At 40.3% G+C, this 18,365-nt stretch overlaps 1 protein-coding gene across 1 annotated transcript in view; it reads right to left on the reverse strand.

Annotated features, from left to right (window-relative positions):
* TXNRD3 (thioredoxin reductase 3) overlaps positions 1–14,898 on the reverse strand; it is an 87,736-nt gene extending 72,838 nt beyond the window's left edge. The window contains exons 1-5 of the mRNA XM_023547847.2: positions 14,768–14,898; positions 9,089–9,149; positions 7,949–8,058; positions 1,512–1,640; positions 1,194–1,266 (exon numbers count right to left, since the gene is read on the reverse strand). Coding sequence (XP_023403615.1) covers positions 1,194–1,266; positions 1,512–1,640; positions 7,949–8,058; positions 9,089–9,149; positions 14,768–14,806 — 412 coding nt within the window. The 5' untranslated portion in view covers positions 14,807–14,898. The remainder of the gene's footprint in view (positions 1–1,193; positions 1,267–1,511; positions 1,641–7,948; positions 8,059–9,088; positions 9,150–14,767) is intronic.
* Positions 14,899–18,365: the final 3,467 nt, after the last annotated feature.

Genomic DNA, 18,365 nt, shown 5'->3' on the forward strand with positions numbered 1-18,365 from the left:
TCTTCTGGTTGCCAGAGAGTAGAGTATTTCTGGACAGGAGAGGAACGGGGAGAGAAGAGAGAGTGGGAAGAGAAGAAGTACAAGAAGAAAGGAACAAGGTAAAAAAGACAAGTATACATATACTAGGAGAATATCATGAGAAAAATCAAGATAGGTTAGCTTTGCTTTATGAAATTCTAGGCTAAATTTTTTTCAGTAAGTTTGAATTTACAAAAGCTGATACTCATATTTTATCAGGTACGGTTTTGGCAAGAAACAGATGACACATAGCTGGGTAACTGAGCAAATTTTATAGACAAGTAACTTACAAAGATGTGGGCAGGAAGAGCACTGAGCGATAGAACAGTACCCTAAACTAGTGACAGCAGAGGCTCATCGCCATGCTGAAGGAGAAAGAAGCCTGAGTGAATGCCACTACCCAGAGGGAGACCAGCTGACCAGGGTAGTGGCCTTCTACAGAAGGATGTAGCCACCTGCCAGGATCCAGCAAAGAGGGAGACAGGGGATAAAGATTCCAACTTTCCTCTCCTCCCTCCCTCTGTTATCCTCCCATTGCCCCATATTTGCCAAGCCCAACCCGAAGACAGAAGGCAATGTTGCCAACTGATCAACCTTCAAGGGCACAGAACAGGCATACATAGAAAATACCCAGCATAAAATCTATGTGCCGTATTTTATAGTGAAAAAAACCCTGGGAAGGTAAGCAAACCACTGTACACTACACAGTAGAGCCATGGGGCTGAGACCACGCCAGGCTCTTCACTGAACTATATGATTGCACACACTAACTCCGCGGACTATCATGCAGCCATTACAGTCAATTAGGAAATCAAAAGAAATAGAAAAATGTTTACAGCAAACTTAACATGATACAGTAAATACATGTGGAAACACTAGTACACGTGTACCAAAAATTATGGCAGAAGTGTTGAAACACTGGGATTAGAGAAATTTTTTCCTTTTCCCAAAATTTTCTTTAATTTTTTTACATTCTTTTTCCAATTTCACCACCTGATAACTATGGATTCTTAGGCCAGTTACTTAAACTTCTTGACTCTCAATTTTCTCACCTATGAAACAGGACTAGTTATACCTCTTGAGATTACTGTGAGGGTTAAATAATATATATAAAGCAAATAAGGCATGTCAAGAGCAGAGAACAACAATAATGACAACAAAGAAAAACGGCTCACCCCAGGATGTGCCATGAGGTGATGGGACCACAAAGTCTAGCACCATAACTTTCTTTCCCAAAATGGCAGCTTCCTACAAAAAAAGGATAACATATAAAGACCTTGTTGTTTTCCCGACATGCCCCAAATTTTCCTCTCCCCTAAATGCAAACAGACTGCACTTGCGTGATAAGGCGATCTTTTCCCTTTATTAAACCAGCTATTACAATAAAAGCTTAGACTGCAATATTATAATTATTATTTTTTTTGAAGCAGCAGAAGAGATGCTGTGGCAATCATCAGGAAAATTACCTAGATGTTTCATTTCTATTTTCATACCTTAGCACATGAAAGGCCACCAGAGCCACCACCGATAACAATGAGATCATAATCATATGCTTCACGATCATAGGAAGACGCATGAGAATCTTCCTGAAGGAGCTTCTGTAATAAGCCACTCTGATGTGCCTATGTTCAAGATGAAAGGAGAGAGAACAGTGCATTACTTATCTGTACCCTATGTTCAATCAGCATGGATTTCTTTTATGAAAAAAAATCTTAGAAACAATCTATCACTCATATAAGTTGGAATTTTAAGTTTATTTGGATGCTGTCCAAATAGGGTCCAACGAACCCTAATAAGGCTAGCACTAATGCAAAAAACACAGAATAAATGTTGGAGAGGCTGTGGAGAGACTGAAACACTCATGCACTGCTGGTGGGAATGTAAAATGGTACAACCACTTTGGAAATCAATTTGGTGGTTCCTTAAAAAGCTAGAAATAGAAGTATCATATGATCTAGCAATCCTACTCCTTGGAATATGTCCTAGAGAAATAAGAGCCATCATAGGAATAGATACATGCACACCCATGTTCACTCCAGCACTGTTCACAATAGCAAAAAGATGGAAACAACCTAGGTGCCCATCAACAGAAGAATGGATAAACAAATCATGGTACATACACACAATGGAATTCTATGCAACGATAAAGAACAATGATGAATCTGTAAAACATTTCACAACATGGATGAATCTAGAGGAAATTATGCTGAGTGAAATGAGTCAGTCACAAAAGGACAAATATTGTATGAGACCACTATTATAAGAACTCAAGAAAAGGTTTAAACATAGAAGAAAACATTCTTTGATGGTTATGAGGGTGGGGAGGGAATTCACTAACTAGACAGTAGACAAGAATCATTTTAGGTGACGGGAAGGAAAACACAGAATACAGGGGAAGTCGGCACAACTGGACTAAACCAAAAGCTAGTAAGTTTCCTGAACACAAACAAACACTTCGAGGGACAGAGTAGGTAGGGTTGGGGTCTGGGGACTATGGTTTTGGGAGACATCTAGGTCAACTGGCATAACAAAGTTTATTAAGAAAATGTTTTGCATCCCACTTTGATGAGTGGTGTCTGGGGTCTTCAAAGCTTGTAAGCAGCCATCTAAGATGCATCAATTGGTCCCAACCCACCTGGAGCAAAGAAGAATGAAAAACACCAAAGACACAAGTAAAATATTAGCCCAAGAGACATAAGGGCCACATAAATCAGAGACTCCATCAACCTGAGACCAGAAGAACTAGATGGTGCCCAGCTACCACCAATGACTCCCCTGACAGGGATCACAACAGAGAGTCCCTGACAGAGCGGGAGAAGAGTATGAAGCAAAATTCAAATTCATGTAAAAAGACCAGACTTAATGGTCTGACTGAGACTGGAGGAACCCCCAAAGCCATGGCTCCTGGACACTCTGTTAACCCAGAACTAAAACCATTCCCGAAGCCCACTCTTCAGACAAAGATTAGACTGAACTATAAAACATAAAATAATACTTGTGAAGAGTATGCTTCTTAGTTTAAGCAGATGCATGAGACCAAATGGGCAGTTCCTGTCCATAGGCAGGATGAGAAGGCAGGAAAGGACAGAAGCTGGTTGTATGGACACAGGAAAGCCAGGGTGGAAAGAGGGAGTGTGCTGTCACATTATAGGGATTGCAACTAGTATCACATTACAATATGTGCATAAATTTTTGTATGAGAAATTAACTTGAGCTGTAAACTTTCACCTAAAGCACAAAAACAAAAAAGGATTCAACGAGTTAGAATATAACACAAAGTATGTTTTTTTTTTTTTTGTTCTTTTTGACCTATCACCTGATAGCTAGGCAGGTGTCAAATGACCCAGAGGTCTAATCAAGTGCAGTGAAATGACAAAGTTTCACTTTTCAAGATCATCTGTACTTTATTCACCTGTGCTAGCCTTCATTTTGAAAACAACTCTTACCCACCATCAGAAGGATATGTGCATTTTGTTTTCATGGTTCCTCATAAACTGATCTAGATTTTGAAACTTCCTATACAACATTACACTTTGCTTTTTCTTTCAGCAGTGGTCATGAGCTAACTTGGCACCTTATTCTCTCGTTCATTTGGTCCCCCTAGTGATCAGAAATGGCTTAGATGATGTTAGAGGGTCAACAGGTGGCTTAGCAACAGTTTTCTTTATGCACAGTCAGTTGCTCAATTTCATTACCTTGGCTTTAGAAACATTATGCTTGAAGTAGCTCATCCCGTCAAGCACAATGAAGTGCTTTTTAACTATGCAGATTTACCAGATTCTACACAGTCCACTGAGGAATGGGTACACAAGAAGCCTTGTAGCACCACTCTGTAAGTGACTCCCTTGGCCTCTTTATTTTAAGGTTCTTTAGGGAAATCCATCTCCTAAGCATCTGCCATACAAGGAAATGCCTTTCAGACTTGAAACATAGTGGCTATCTCTGCATCTCCAGATTGATGCTCTGAAATCATTTTCCAGGTTAGGATTGGCAAAACTAAGACTTCAGAAGGTGTTCAGGGTCTGTAAATAAGGTACTTACCACCACATGAATTGAGTTATAGATTCTAGAAATAATAAAAGAGACTTTCACTAAATTATTATATAATGCAATCATTTTTCCCAACAAAATGTAATTCTTAATTAAAATCTCAAATATAAGATTTAATCAATCACTGATTACTAACACCAGCATACAGATATAAAGGATACAAAAGATAAGAATTTTAACAAAGTAAATAACTAGTTATAAAATATGAATCTTACTTAACAAATACCAATTTTTACTTATCACTACTTAACTGAACAACTCCTTTTCTGTTCATTTCTAGCATTCTAGGAGTCAAAAATTGAAGGCTATGGGCCTTTGCCAAGTTCCCCAATGTTAGTAGAATCCATAAAATTCTAAAATTCCTGGACAAGATTGTTAGCATGGGCCTCATTTTACTAAACCTAAAAGATGGAACAGTCCTTGCTTCTCTCTCCCTCAGAAGAAAGAGACCAGGGAGGTCTCCAGGGTGGCCCACCCATCTGTCCAGAAGAGTACATGACTGGCAGCCTCACTCAAAAGCCTGCTTCTAAACTTCTGGAGCTAACAAAGGAATTCAGCAAAGTTGCAGAGTACAAAGGCAACAAACAAAAGTCAGTTGGGTTTCTAAACACCAGCAATGAGAAATCTGAAAGAGAAATGAGGGAAACAATTCCACTTACAATAAAAAAAAAAAAAAAAAATTAATTTTTTTTTTTAATTGTAAGTTTACAATAGCATCTAAAAATAAAACACCTAGGAATAAATCGTGAAGGGCTTATAGCAGAAAAGCAATAAAACACTGCCGAAAGAGATTAAAGAAGACTTAAATAAATGGAAAGATATTCCATGTTCTTGGACTGAAAGACTTAACATTGTTAAGATGTCAACAATCTGTAGATCTATAAATTCAATGCAATCTCGGTCAAAACTCCAATAGCCTTCTTTATGGAAACAGAAAAAGCAATTCTCAACTTTATACGGAATGCCAAGTGGCCCCAAATAGCTAAAGCAATGTTGAAAGAGAAGAGCAAAGTAGGAGGATTTATACTTCCTACTTTTAAAACAAACTACACAGCCACAGTAATAAAAACATCCTGGTACTGGTATAACAATAGACACATAAACCAATGGAAGAGACAGTTCAGAAATAAACCCCAACATCTATGGTCAACTGATTTTTGACACGGGGGCTAATACCATTAGATGGGGAAAGATGAAGTCTCTTCAGTAAATGGTGTTGAGAAAACTGGATTTCCACATGCAGAAAAATGAAACAGGATCCATGCCTCACACCATAAAACCCAACCATACCAAACCTCTGCCATCGAGTCAATCTCAACTCATAGTGGCCCTATGAGGCAGAGTAGAACCGCCCCATAGGGTTTCCAAGGTTGTAAATCTTTATGGGAACAGATTGCCACATCTTCTGCAGAGCAGCTGGTGGGTTCAAAGTGCCAACCTTTCGGTTAGCAGCTGAGCACTTAATCACTGCACCACCAGGGCTTCTTTCATACCATAAACAAAAACAAATTCAAAATGGATTACGGACCTAAACGCGCAAAATAAAAACCATAAAATTCTTGGAAGATGCATGGGTAATGCTGTTGGGCCTAGCTTTCAGCAACGGATTATCTAACGTAATAACAAAGACACAAACAATAAAAGGCAAAATAGATAAATTGGACATGATAAATATTCAAAACTTTTGTTCATTAAGACTTCACAAAAAAGTGAAAAGGTACCGACCGGGAGAGTATCTTTGGAAACCATATATCCAGCAAGAATCTAATAACCAAAATACATATAAAACTTCAATAACTTAACAACAAAAAGATAACCCAATTACAAAATGGGCAAAGAACCTGAATAGATATTTCACCTAAGAAGACATTCAAATGACCACCAAACACATGAAAATATGCTCACTGTCATTAGCCACTGGAGAGATGCAAATCAAAACTACAATGAAATACTATTTCTCTCCCACTAGGGAGGGGTGGTGGCGCAGTGGTTAAGAGCTAAGGCTGCTAACCAAAAGGTCAGCAGTTCAAATCCACCAGCTGTTCCTTGGAAACCCCATGGAGCAGTTCTACTCTATTCTATAGGGTCACTATGAGTCAGAATCGAACTGATGGCAACGGGTTTTTGGAATGGCTAAGATAAAAATAAAAAACAAAACAGAAAATAACAAATGTTGGCAAGGATGTAGGGAAACTGGAACCTTTATTCATTGCTGGTAGGAAAGCAAAATGGTACAGCTGTTGTGGAAAACAGTCTGGCAGTTCCTCAAAAACAGAACTATCATATGACTCAGCAATTCCACTCCTAGGTATATTCACAAGACTTAAAAGCAGAGACTCGAAGACTTGTACACCTAAGTTCACTGCAGCACTATTCGCAATAGCCGAAAGGTAGAAACAACCTAAATGCCCATCAACGGATGAATGAGTAGACAAACTGTGGTATCTACATACAATGGAATATTACCCAGCCAGCAGGAAAAATGAAGTTTTGATACATGCCACAATATGGATTGAGCTTGAAGACATTATGCTCAGTGAAGTAAATTCAATCACAATGGACAAATATTGTATGAACTCACTTACATAAAAAGACAAGAACAGACAAATGTATAGCAACCAAAGTTTATTAGTGGCTACTGGGGGCAGGTGGGAGGGGGGAAGAGAGAGTTATTGCTTATGAATACTGAGTTTCAGTTTATGGTGATAGAAAAATCACACTGATTAAGGGTAAGGTTGCACAGCCAATTAATGTATTTGCTGTCAATAAGGTGTACACCTATAAAAAACGGAATTGGCAAAAGTTGTATATAGATATATCTACAACAACAACAAAAAGAATAGCTTCTGAAGCTGCTTAAATACAAGCTAACACTCATGGGATTTGGTTCCTTGGTTTGGAGGTTTAGGGTCATGGTTTCATGGGACATCCCAGTTAAGTGGCCTAAGAACCTGTTTAGTGTTTCTGTTCTAGCTTCTAGTTCGCTGTGCAGTGCCAGGGGTCTTAAAAGCTTAAAAGGCACAATAATTAGTCTCTATTCACCTAGAGCAACAGAGGAAGAAGGAGAGTCATGAACAGGAGGAGGACATAGAACATGCAGCTAACTGCCTCCATGAAAAACTGCTTCCTTTGCCATGAGACCAGAAGAACTGGTTGGTGCCTAGCTACCATTACTGAACATTTTGATCAAAGATTCTATAGAAGAATCCCCATCAAAAGGGGGGAAACGCGAATAGAATTTAAAAATCTCATGCACTCCAGACTTTCTGGAGCCATGGAGGCTGGATGAACCCTCAAAATTATTACCCTAAAATAATCTTTAAACTTTAAACCAAAAATATCCTTTGAAGTCTTCTTAAAACCAAACAATAGTTTAGCTTAACTAGTAAAGAATGTCTACCTCGAGCATTATGCTCTTTTAAGATCTATCTATATGGGATCAAACTGACAATACCAACTCTAAAGACAAGACAGGAACCTTAGGGGGCAGTGAGTTTACGTTAATCACGGAGGGACAACTCAAAAAAGGAGGTTAAGAATGGCTGCACAACTTGAAAAATACAATCAATGTCACTGAATTGTACATGTAGAAATGAACTGGTGTATGTTTTTGCTGTGCCTATTTGCAGCAACAACAAAAAAAGAAAATATATTATTTAAAAAAAAAAACTTTCTTCATAGGTTCTGATAGAAAAGATAATTTGATAGAAAAGTTAATTTCCCTTAATCAAGATTATCTGAAAACCATCCTATGTGCTTTTCCATATTTCTAACTTCTAAAAGACAAACAGACTCCTAAAAAACCTTTACTCCCCTTTTAAATATATTTAATATAAGAAAATTTGAACAGCTTTGAAAAATATATAATTTCTATTATTACCTGAAGTGTCCTGTCACATCCACCCATATGTACTTTATTCACAAAAATATTGGGCACAGTTCTCTGATTGGTGATCTCTGACAGAACTTCTTGAACAGTGGCCCCATCATCTAAAGAATAAAAAATTAAATACATAAAAACATGAAAAGGGTTCCAAAATTTAGGAGTTGAACTGAAGTGTCACAACACCCAAAAGTTGACATACATACCCATAAATATCACTGTGTTATATAAACTCATGAACTGATGTGTCAGGCTGAGGAAAAACCTATGCTTTCAAAGGAAGCCCTAGTTAAAGAACAAAGACCAATCTACTTTTAAAAATAAACCCTCCTAAGTTAGATTTTGATATATAATTGACTATTCCATGACAAATAGATAAGGCCACCTTTAAAAAGCAAATATCAACATAAAATCTGCTAAAACAGTAATAACTCAGAAATTGCTTCCTATAATTACATTTGAAAAATCTTTGTGATCGGAGTCCAAAGTTTATCTTCCATCGCTAAAATAAAACTGGGCCATGACTACTTAAGACTATCTTACTCTGTATACCCTTTAGAAAAGCCTCAAAGATTCAAGAACTTTTAATTTATTAAAGTGACTTGCCTAAAAAGAGTCAGTGAAGCTCCCTGAGGGCAGAGACCAAGTTTGTTCTGTTTTTACTAGAATATCCTCTGTCCCAGTATATTCCCTTCCTAACAGCTGCCTGTGTTAAGTGATTAACAGTGGATAGGTGGTAGGGTGGAGGGAGGGAAAAATAACAAGAATTCAAATCACAAAGCTAAAATATTAATGTATTTCCCCTCACGGTAATACAACCTGGAAGTAGGAGCAGATTCTTTTCATTTATTACTGCTTCATCTATTTTACTAGAAAGCTGATGGATATATCTGAAATGCCTAAAGTACTTCAGGGTAGCAGCTTATGTATATTCCTCCCACTCCTTCCCTTCAAATACAGAATATATATTAAAAAATAATCTAAACCAAATTTTATCACATATGGGTTCGTTTTCACGCATGGTTAAATGTAGACCAAAACAGCTCATCCTACTCAGAGAAATAAATTAAACAGAAAGTAGCCAATCTTGTTGACATTTATTACAAATCAACACTATGTACCAACCATTATACTTACCAATTTGATCAAGTTCCAGGATATTACATTCAACTCCCAAAGAAGAAAAGAGTTCTTTAACCTGTAACAAAAACTTACATAAGTTTCACTCTCGCAACAGTTATGAAACAGGAGCACAGTAAAGGATGTCCAAGAGAAGTTTTCTTCAGGAATATGATTTCTGACCTAAATGGTTTTTTTCTTCCCTGACACATATTCCCAGGATTATTTCAGCCAGTCCCTTGCCTTTTTTTACCAGGTAGATCTTCATGTCCCCATAGCTACAACTTTTCCCAAATCTCTTTTCTGAACTCAAGACAGACTAATTCTCCACCTGGATATTCCACAGGCTCCTCACACACAACATGCCCAATATGCAATTCATCATCTTCTACATACCTTTTCCTCTGTGTTTCCTTTTGACATTCATTAAGCAAATATCTATCCATTAAACACCTACTACAAGTCACCCACTGTTCTAAATGCTTAAAATGTAACAATGAACAAGAACAAGACATAATCCTTGCCCTCCAGTAAGGAAGAGAGACAAGTAAATGGACCATTTCACTACATCACCACTCACCAGTAGGTTAAACAAGGAATCCCAGAAACCCTTTTTTCTACTCAAAAAGCAGGCAGAAGAACAACAGCATGGACATTACCGGTGAGGTGGTTAGAAGTACAGAATCAGGCCCTGAATGAGAATCAGCATTTTAACAACTTTTAGAAGTGCTAAGAATCATTTTTAAGCCACCCTCTCACACAACCTCTTCCCACCCTCAGGCTGACTTTCCATCCGTCTAATTAATTACTAAGTCTTAAAAATTCTCTGTTCTGAACTGGTTAATTTTTCTAGTTCCCCACAGTTGGCTATCTTAGTTTCACCACCAACATCTACTACAGGAATTACTTAGCAACATTCTAAGAGTTCTCTCTGCATCCCAGCTTTGTCCCCTTTAGTTCTACAAATTGCAGCCAAAGTGGTCTGTTAAAACCCACTTTTTACTGTATTACTTAAAACTCCTCAATGCTCTCAGTCCTTGTCATGGATTGAATTGTGTCCCAAAAAATATGTGTATCAGTTTGGCTAGGCCATGATTCCCAGTGTTGTGTGACTGCCCACCATTTTGTCACCTGGTATGATTTTCCTGTTTTATAAATCCTGTTTCTATGATGTTGATAAGATAGGATTAGCAGCAGTTATGTTAACAGGGCAGGACGCAATCTACAAGACTGGATTTTGTCTTGAGCCAATCTCTTCTGAGATATAAAAGAGAGAGGCAATCAGCGAGACAAAGGGACCTCATACCATCAAGAAAGTGCCAGGAGCAGAATGTGTCCTTTAGACCCGGGCTTTCTGCCTGAAGAAGCTCCTAGACCAGGGAAGACTGATGACAAGGACCTTCCCCAAGAGCTGACAGAGAGAGAAAGCCTTCCCCTGGGGCTGGCACCTTGAATTTGGAGTGCTAGCCTACTAGACTGTGAAAGAATAAACTTCTATTTGCTAAAGCCATCCACCTGTGGTATTTCTGTTACAGCAGCACTAGATAAGTAAGACAGTTCTCAAGATAAAGTCCAGAGGTCCTCCTTCTGGAATGGAGGTATAAAGAGCTTTACGGACCTACTCCCCAGTAAAATACTCATAACTGGTAAAAATTATTTCAAAAGCAACAAATTCTCTGAAAATTGTCTTAAGGGAACATAGCAAATAAGAAACATTTATTCAAGAAAATCTACTAAATCTCAGTAAAAACAGCAAGTCTGTGACATTTCAGCCATAACCCACTCCCTTATTTCCCTATCCCTAGATGTTGTTGCTGTTTTTAGTTGCATGGAGTCCATTCCGACTCATGGTGACCCCATGTGAGCATGACAAAGGTCTATTTCAAGTGAGCGTGGCCAAGAAAAAAAAGTAAGGCTCCCTATCCCCTCAGCTCCCAGTTGAGGGATATGGTATCTCACCAGAAGGGCAGGCCATCGGCACTTCACAATCCCCCCACCGCTCCAAGTCAGATGCTAAATTCCTCTGTGTGGCCAAGAGATTGGGTATCTCATCCTCCACCTAGCCCCCACTCATAGGTCAAAGGTTCTACTCCAGGAGCAGCAGGCTGAAAATATTGAGGTACCAATGGCCCTTGCCCCAGCTCACTCACAGGGTGAGATTCTACATCAGGAGAGGCAAGCCAAAAAGGTCAGAGGCTACCCCCTGCACCCAGTACCCTGCTCATAACATAGGGGTGTCACTTGGAGAGAAGGTGACACTGGCTCTGCCTCCAGCTACAGTGCAGGGACTCAAAAGGTTCTATCCATGGGAAGAGGCAGTTCATAGGAACAGAGAGCTCTACACTCTCCTCAAACAGACTATGGGGAATTAAAGCCTAAGGACATTCTCAAAAACAGGGATTTTGACGACAAGCAATTAAGAGTAGGCTGGTAGCTCCAACAGAACAAGCTAAACCAAAGACCAGCTTGTTTACTAGAGTGAACCAGGGAAAGGGATAGCTAAGACTAGACCTCATGGGGTCAGAACAAACTTCAAAGAACTCTCTCAAAAGCTAGCCCTGCAAAGTAGCTTGAATTTAATTGGATCAGATTGTGCAACAATTTATAACCGAGGGCACTGTCAAAAATAATAGAGCAATCAGCCTGCAACTGGTAGAACCTAACAGCTGAGTGTGTGACCAAGAGGCAGACAACAGACATCAGGGTAAGAGACAGTCAACGAGAACCCTGCTAAAACTCCTGTCATCCCAGGGTGGCTATGTGGATACCCAAGGCTGCACCCTCTAAGGAACAGGAGTTTCACCTTGGACTGGAAATAAACTTTCCTAAAATAGCCTAGCCAAATCTCTAAAGAAACAAATAAGCAAACAAAACAAGCCCATGGAAGGAGAGATTCAGTATTCAGAGTTGATACAATATATTGCCTAAAATGTACAGTTGGAAAAAAAAATTACAAAACATGAAAAGAAACAAGAAAGTGTGACCCATACACAAGAAAAAAATAATAAAGGATAAAGAAGGGAACAGAAATTGCCTGTGAGAGTGCCCAAATGTCAGATTTAACTAAGTAGTCATTAAGAATATGTTAAAAGAACTAAAATAAACCATGCTTAAAGAAGCAAAAGAAAGTGTTACAACAATGTTTCATCCAAGAGGAAATATCAAACACAAAGCAGCAAAAAAAAAAAAAAAAGGTTTCACTACATATAAGGGAACTTGAATAAGATGAACAACTGACTTCTCATCAGAAACAATGAAGGCTAAAGGAAGTGGAATGACATATACAATGTGCTGGGGGAAAAATGTCAACCAAGAATCTTATACCTAGCAAAACTATCTTTCAAAAATGAAGGTGTGAAAAATAGTTTTGCAGTTCCTCAAAAAGTTTAACATGTAATATATTTGGCAGTAACAGCACAAGGAGGTGGGCAGGAGTAAAACTGTATTTAGAGCAAGAAAATAGTACCAGATGACAACTTAAATCCATAGGAACAAATAAAGATAACCATAAACAGTAAATAATAAGACTAATATAACAAACTCCGTAAATACATACAGCTTTCTTCTCTTTGATGTCTTTAAAAGGCATAAAATTATATGAGATAATGTATTGTTGGGTTTGTACCATATGTAGATGTAATGCAGGTAACAGCACAAAAAGGGGTAAGAAAGAATAAAGCTTTAGAGGAATAACATTACTATATACACACACACTCCCACTGCCAAAGAGTTGACTCTGACTCATAGTGACCCTACAGGACAGAGTAGAACTGTCCCATACAGTTTCCAAGGAGCAGCTGGTAGATTCAAACTGCTGACCTTTTGGTTAGCAGCCAAGCTCTTAACCACCACACTGCCAGAGCTCCAATGTTACTATACCCACCCGTACTTCACTGGAATTCAGTCTGTGTAAGTCTGAAGTACATCCTCCTAAGATGTATATCACATGCCCTAGAGAAATCACTTAGGAAATAACTGAAATATATATATATATACTAAAAAAATTATTAAAGGAATTAATATGTTACACTAGAATACAACATGAAAGCAACAAGAAAGTGAAGGAGACATAGAAGAACAGAAAAGATGAGACAGAGAAAACAAAAAGTAAAATGGCAGAAATTTAACTACATCAATAATAACATTAAATGTGAATGAATTAAACAATCCAAGCAAAAGGCACATCGTCAGAGTTCAAAAAAAAAAAAAAATTCCAGCTATATATGCTGTCTACAGGAGACAGACTCTAGACCGAAATGAGAAATGGACAATTCTACAGTAACATTTGAAGACTTCGATACCCCATTTTCAGTAATGGACAGAACAACTAGACAATCAATGATAATACAGAAGACTTGAGTAACACTATAAACCAACTAGATCTAACACACATCTATAGAACACTCCACCCAACAGCAGCAGCGTACACCTTCTTCTCAAGTGCACACAGAAAAATGTAAACTTGAAAATAAAATTGAAAAATAGAACCTAAAATTCCACCAACCTAACCCAATAGTTTGTGCTTTCACATCATCTTCCATGTATCACTATTTCAAGTTTTTGACAGTCCGAAGTTTCAAAATATTAAAGTCTCCATTTTAGAGGTGGGTTATCTCCCAAAGGTTCCAAGTGAATTGTTTTTAAATTCAAAACATATTTGCCCATAGAACGTGCTCCCTTGCCCACAAAAGTCAAGGTAGTGTGCAATACAGCTGACATTACGCATGTCCTCATATTACCCTCAGGACCTTCCTTTATCTTCATTTTACAAGATGAGGAAACCAAGACTCCACGGAGTTCTGTAACCTATTCAAGGTCAACGGGCTAGAAAATGGTGAAAAGGTGATCTGAATTCCGGTCTAACCCAAAACCAAAAAACCAAACCCACTGCCGTGGAGTCGATTCTGACTCATAGCGACGCTACAGGTCTGAGTAGAACTGCCCATAGGATTTCCAAGGAGCTGGCGGATTCGAACTGCCAGCCTCTTGGTTAGCAGCTGTAGCACTTAACCACTACACCACCAGGGTTTCCTCAGGTCTAACAGAGACTCCTAAATCGTTACGTCTACTGGTATTGATCTCTTATCAAGCCAAAATTTTAATCAGATTAACAGCCAGAGGTCAAGGTTAACCAGTGTTCCTCTGTGACAAGAAAATGCCAGTGATTCCGCAAAAACCTTCACTCAGAGCTTAAACGTGAAAGTCTTGGCAGTGGGAGCTGCTCCCGGCTGGTGGCAGGCGGGAGGCGCAGGCAGAGGCAAAGCGCACCTTAGAACTCAGCCAAACTCACTACCGTCCAGTGGATTCCAACTCACAGCGACCCTATAGGGCAGAACTGCCTATGAGTTTCCCAGGCTGTAACCTTTACGGAAGCAGACTACCACATCTTTCTCCCACAAAGGGTATCCTACAAGAGACTTTTCCTCCCCGCTGGGTCGTCCGGTCTGGAGCGCGCCATCCCTGTGGCAACCACAGTCACCCGGGAGCCGGCCCGCAGGAAGCGCTGCTGCAGGCTCGGCGTTCGGTCCCGGGGAGCGCTCAGCCCAGGGCCGGGGTACACGGGTGGAAAAACTAGACGGGCCCGGCTGCGCTGGGGGGCCCCCCGCTGGCCTCTCCCGCGCCGAGGACCGTCAGAGGGCGGCTCCCCCCGGAGGCCCGGGGGTGGGCGCGGCCGAGCTCCTACCCCCGCCTACCCACCCGCGTGCTGTGCGGACAGTAGCTCTTGCTGAAGATCATCACGCGATTGCCCTCGATGAGGCCCAGGAGGCGGCGCCGCAGCTCCTCGCGGGCCTCGGCTGACGAGCGGCTGGTCCCGGGGGTCGACAAGCGGGCTCGGCGCCCCGGGGGCGACGACACGGGCGCGCCGCGGACGCCGCCCGGGCGGCGGTTGGGGCCGGCGCCCACCTTCCCGGGGCCCGGCGACGTCTGCGCCGGCGACGGCGGCGGAGGCTGCGCCAGGGTCTCGCTGTCGCCCAGCCGCGCTGGGCCTGCTCGGGAACTGAGAAGCCGGCAGCGGCAGCACTAGCTGCGGGAAGGGGGTACAGGCACTCCCTACGCCGCACCAGCCTGGAGCCCAGGGCGGCCGCTCGCTCCGCCCCCGGCTCCTTGCGCATGCGAACTAGGTCGCCGGCCCGATCTCGGCGCAGGCGCCAGTCGCGGTTTGGAAAGGGGCGAGCGCCCAGCTGCGTCCTCTTGTTATCCACGCGGCGTGTCTGCGTCTCTCGGCCGCCGGGTTTACGTGTCTCCCAGGGGTGGCCTCCGTGCAAGACTTTCCATCCCTTACAATCTCTACCAACCCCCTCAAGACGCCTTAAAAACAGATATGAGGATGAATGTGTCGATATTATGGAAAAAGTGAATAAAACCATCTTTAAGAAAACTCGCTATTTTTTAAAGTTCCTATCACATAAAAAAAAATCACGTAAGCTAAGTAAATTTAGTGCGTTTGCCATCTCAAGGCAGCTTTGAGATGAGTTTCCTAGGTTGCCACCCCTCAGGGACCCTGTGCCAGAAGGGGAATCCTGTAACCATCATTTGGAATCAGGTGTCTCAAGGCTGAACTTATGCACCGTGCCTTACAATCCCCTGTGCTGAATGAATGAATGAAACGAAGTAACCACAGTCACTCCAGTAAGTAGAGACACACGACTGCAAGAGCTGTAGGCGTGGCCTGATCTATGCGTACCTCTCAGGTGTCATCTGACACTCTCCCACGGTTCAACGAGCTTCAGTCACATTGGCTTTGTCCTTGTACCTCAGATACATCAAATCCGTTAGTCCCTTCGAGTGTTTGCATTTTCTGTTTGGTCAACCTAGGGTGTTCTGCCACCTCCAGCAAAGCTGGCTTCTTTTACTCAACCAGATCTTGGTTTAAACGTCCCTTCTTAGCCATTTGTTACCAGTGAACTCAAAATGAAGTTGACCCCATTCTCCAGCATATCCACATGTTCTAATTCCCTCATGACGCGCTTATTGCTAATTGCAATTATCTTCTATAATTACAGGCTTACTTACCACCCCTAGAATGTAAAATCCGTCGGGGGGTGGGTAGGGTTAGGTGCTTACCACCGTAGTTGAGAGCTCTAAAGTGTAATGGTGTGCTGAAAAGGTGGACATAGCTGCCCTATTGGCCAGAGTGAATGTCAGAGTCTGGAGAAATTGAGGAAAAAAGGAAACAGACCCAGAGGGATCCACCCCCTTGCTCTTTTTTATTGTTAGTTATTTGTGTCTTCTTTCTTTATCTTTTAATCAGTTTGCCATAGTATTGTTTATTTTACTTATCTTTTTCAAAGAAATTATTTTTAATTGTATTGCCCAGATCTACTATTTTTTGTTTTCTGTTTCATTAATTTCTACATTTACCTTTGTTAATTCCTTTGCTTTTACTTTCTTGGAGTCCATTTTGCTTTTTTCTTATTCCTAAAGTTGAACATTTAATTTATTTATCTCTTCCTTGTTTCTTTTTTAAAAATAAATATCAATTTCGAAAAAATAATGCATGGCCATTATTTTTTCAAAAACTCAAGCAACACGTAAAAGGACAAAGAAAAAAATTATAATAGTCACCCTAACTCTAGCAAAAAAAAAAAAAATTTCAGTGTATGATGCCCATCATTTTGGATATCTCTGTAAACATTTAAGCAGACAGAAGGACATACACAAACATAATTTTACAAATATAGTCATGTTAATTTTAAAATTAAATTTAAGAAAAATAAAAAGCTGAAGTGAAATTATTTTTTCAGATAAACATTTTTCCAGAAAAGATATTTGTTCCTAAAAGTTTTCTTTAAAGAAAAAAATGATTATGAAACAACGAGGTTGAAATCATGTGTTAACAATTTCCAACTTCCAACTGCATGTTTTTACTTTCTGGTAAGAAAAATGTGAAAATTAGAACACTTACTTACATTTTCTCCAACATCTCCTCCTTCTCACCTGTGATCTTTAAGAATTATATTATTATTTTTACATTGTCAGGCTTTATAACATTTGTATTCTGCTTGGTGACTGTCTTAGTTATCTACTGCTGCTGTAACAGAAATACCACAAGTGGGTGGCTTTAACAAAGAGAAATTAATTTCCTCACAGTAAAGTAGGCTAAAAGTCCAAAATCAGGGTGTCAGCTCTAGGGTAAGGCTTTCCCTCTCTGTCAGCTCTGGAGGAAGGTCCTTGTCCTCAATCTTCCCCTGGTCGAGTAGCTTCTCCAAGCAGGGACCCTGGGTCCAAAGGACACGCTCTGCTCCCACCACTGCTTTCTGCATGGTGTGAGGTCTCCACTCTCTACTTGCTTCCCTTTCGTCTCTTGTAAGATAAAAGGTGGTGCAGGCCACACTCTAGGGAAACTCCCTTTATATTAGATAAGGAATGTGACCTGGGTAAGGGTGTTACAATCCCACTCTAATCCTCTTTATATAAAATTACAATCACAAAATGGAAGACAACTACACAATACTGGAAATCATGGCCCAGCCAAATTTATACAAACTTTTTTGGGGGAACATAATTCAATCCATGACAGTAACCATATTCTCCCAATATAGTTTTACTTTTTAATGGATTAAATGTCAAACACTAATCCTCTTGCCATGGTTCTTAAATTCTTGACTTTTAAAATTTTATTCACCTCTGTGGTTTAGTTTGAATTAACCAAGTGATTTTTTTTTTTCCCAAAATGATCATGATTGTGGACTTTCCTGAGTTCTTACATGTTTGAGAATGTCCGTCTGTTACATACATACATGGACAACTTACCTGGCTTTAAAATTATTGGATCGTACTTTCTTTCCCTCTGAATTTTGTAGATTTTGCTCTCTATCTTCTGGAACGGAGTACAGATGTATAAAATTCTGAGAACAAGTTTTCCTTCTTGTACCACATATTAGTTTTCTATACTAATGCTGCATAACGAATTTTCCTAAAACAGCAGCTTAAAGCTACAAATATTTATTATCTTAACAGTTTCTGTGCATCAGAAATCTGGCAACAGATTAACCAGATGCTTCTGTCTCAGGGTCTCTTGTGAGGGTGTGGTCAAGTTGTCAGATGGGGCTGCAGTCAACTGAGGCTTGACTGGGGCTGAAAAATCTGCTCCCATGCTCACTCACCTGGTTGTTGACAGGACTCAGTTCCTTACCACATAGTCCCTTCTGTAGGCTTCTGGAGAATCCTAATGGCAGATGGCTTTTCCTGGAGAGAGTGATTGAAAAGACAGAGAGAGAGAGGGGAGGAAACACCTAAGCCAAAGCTGCAGTCTGTTTATAACGTAATCTCATGCATCCCATCACTTCTGCTA

Source organism: Loxodonta africana, chromosome 22 (assembly GCF_030014295.1).
Source record: "Loxodonta africana isolate mLoxAfr1 chromosome 22, mLoxAfr1.hap2, whole genome shotgun sequence".
Classification (NCBI taxonomy): domain Eukaryota; kingdom Metazoa; phylum Chordata; class Mammalia; order Proboscidea; family Elephantidae; genus Loxodonta; species Loxodonta africana.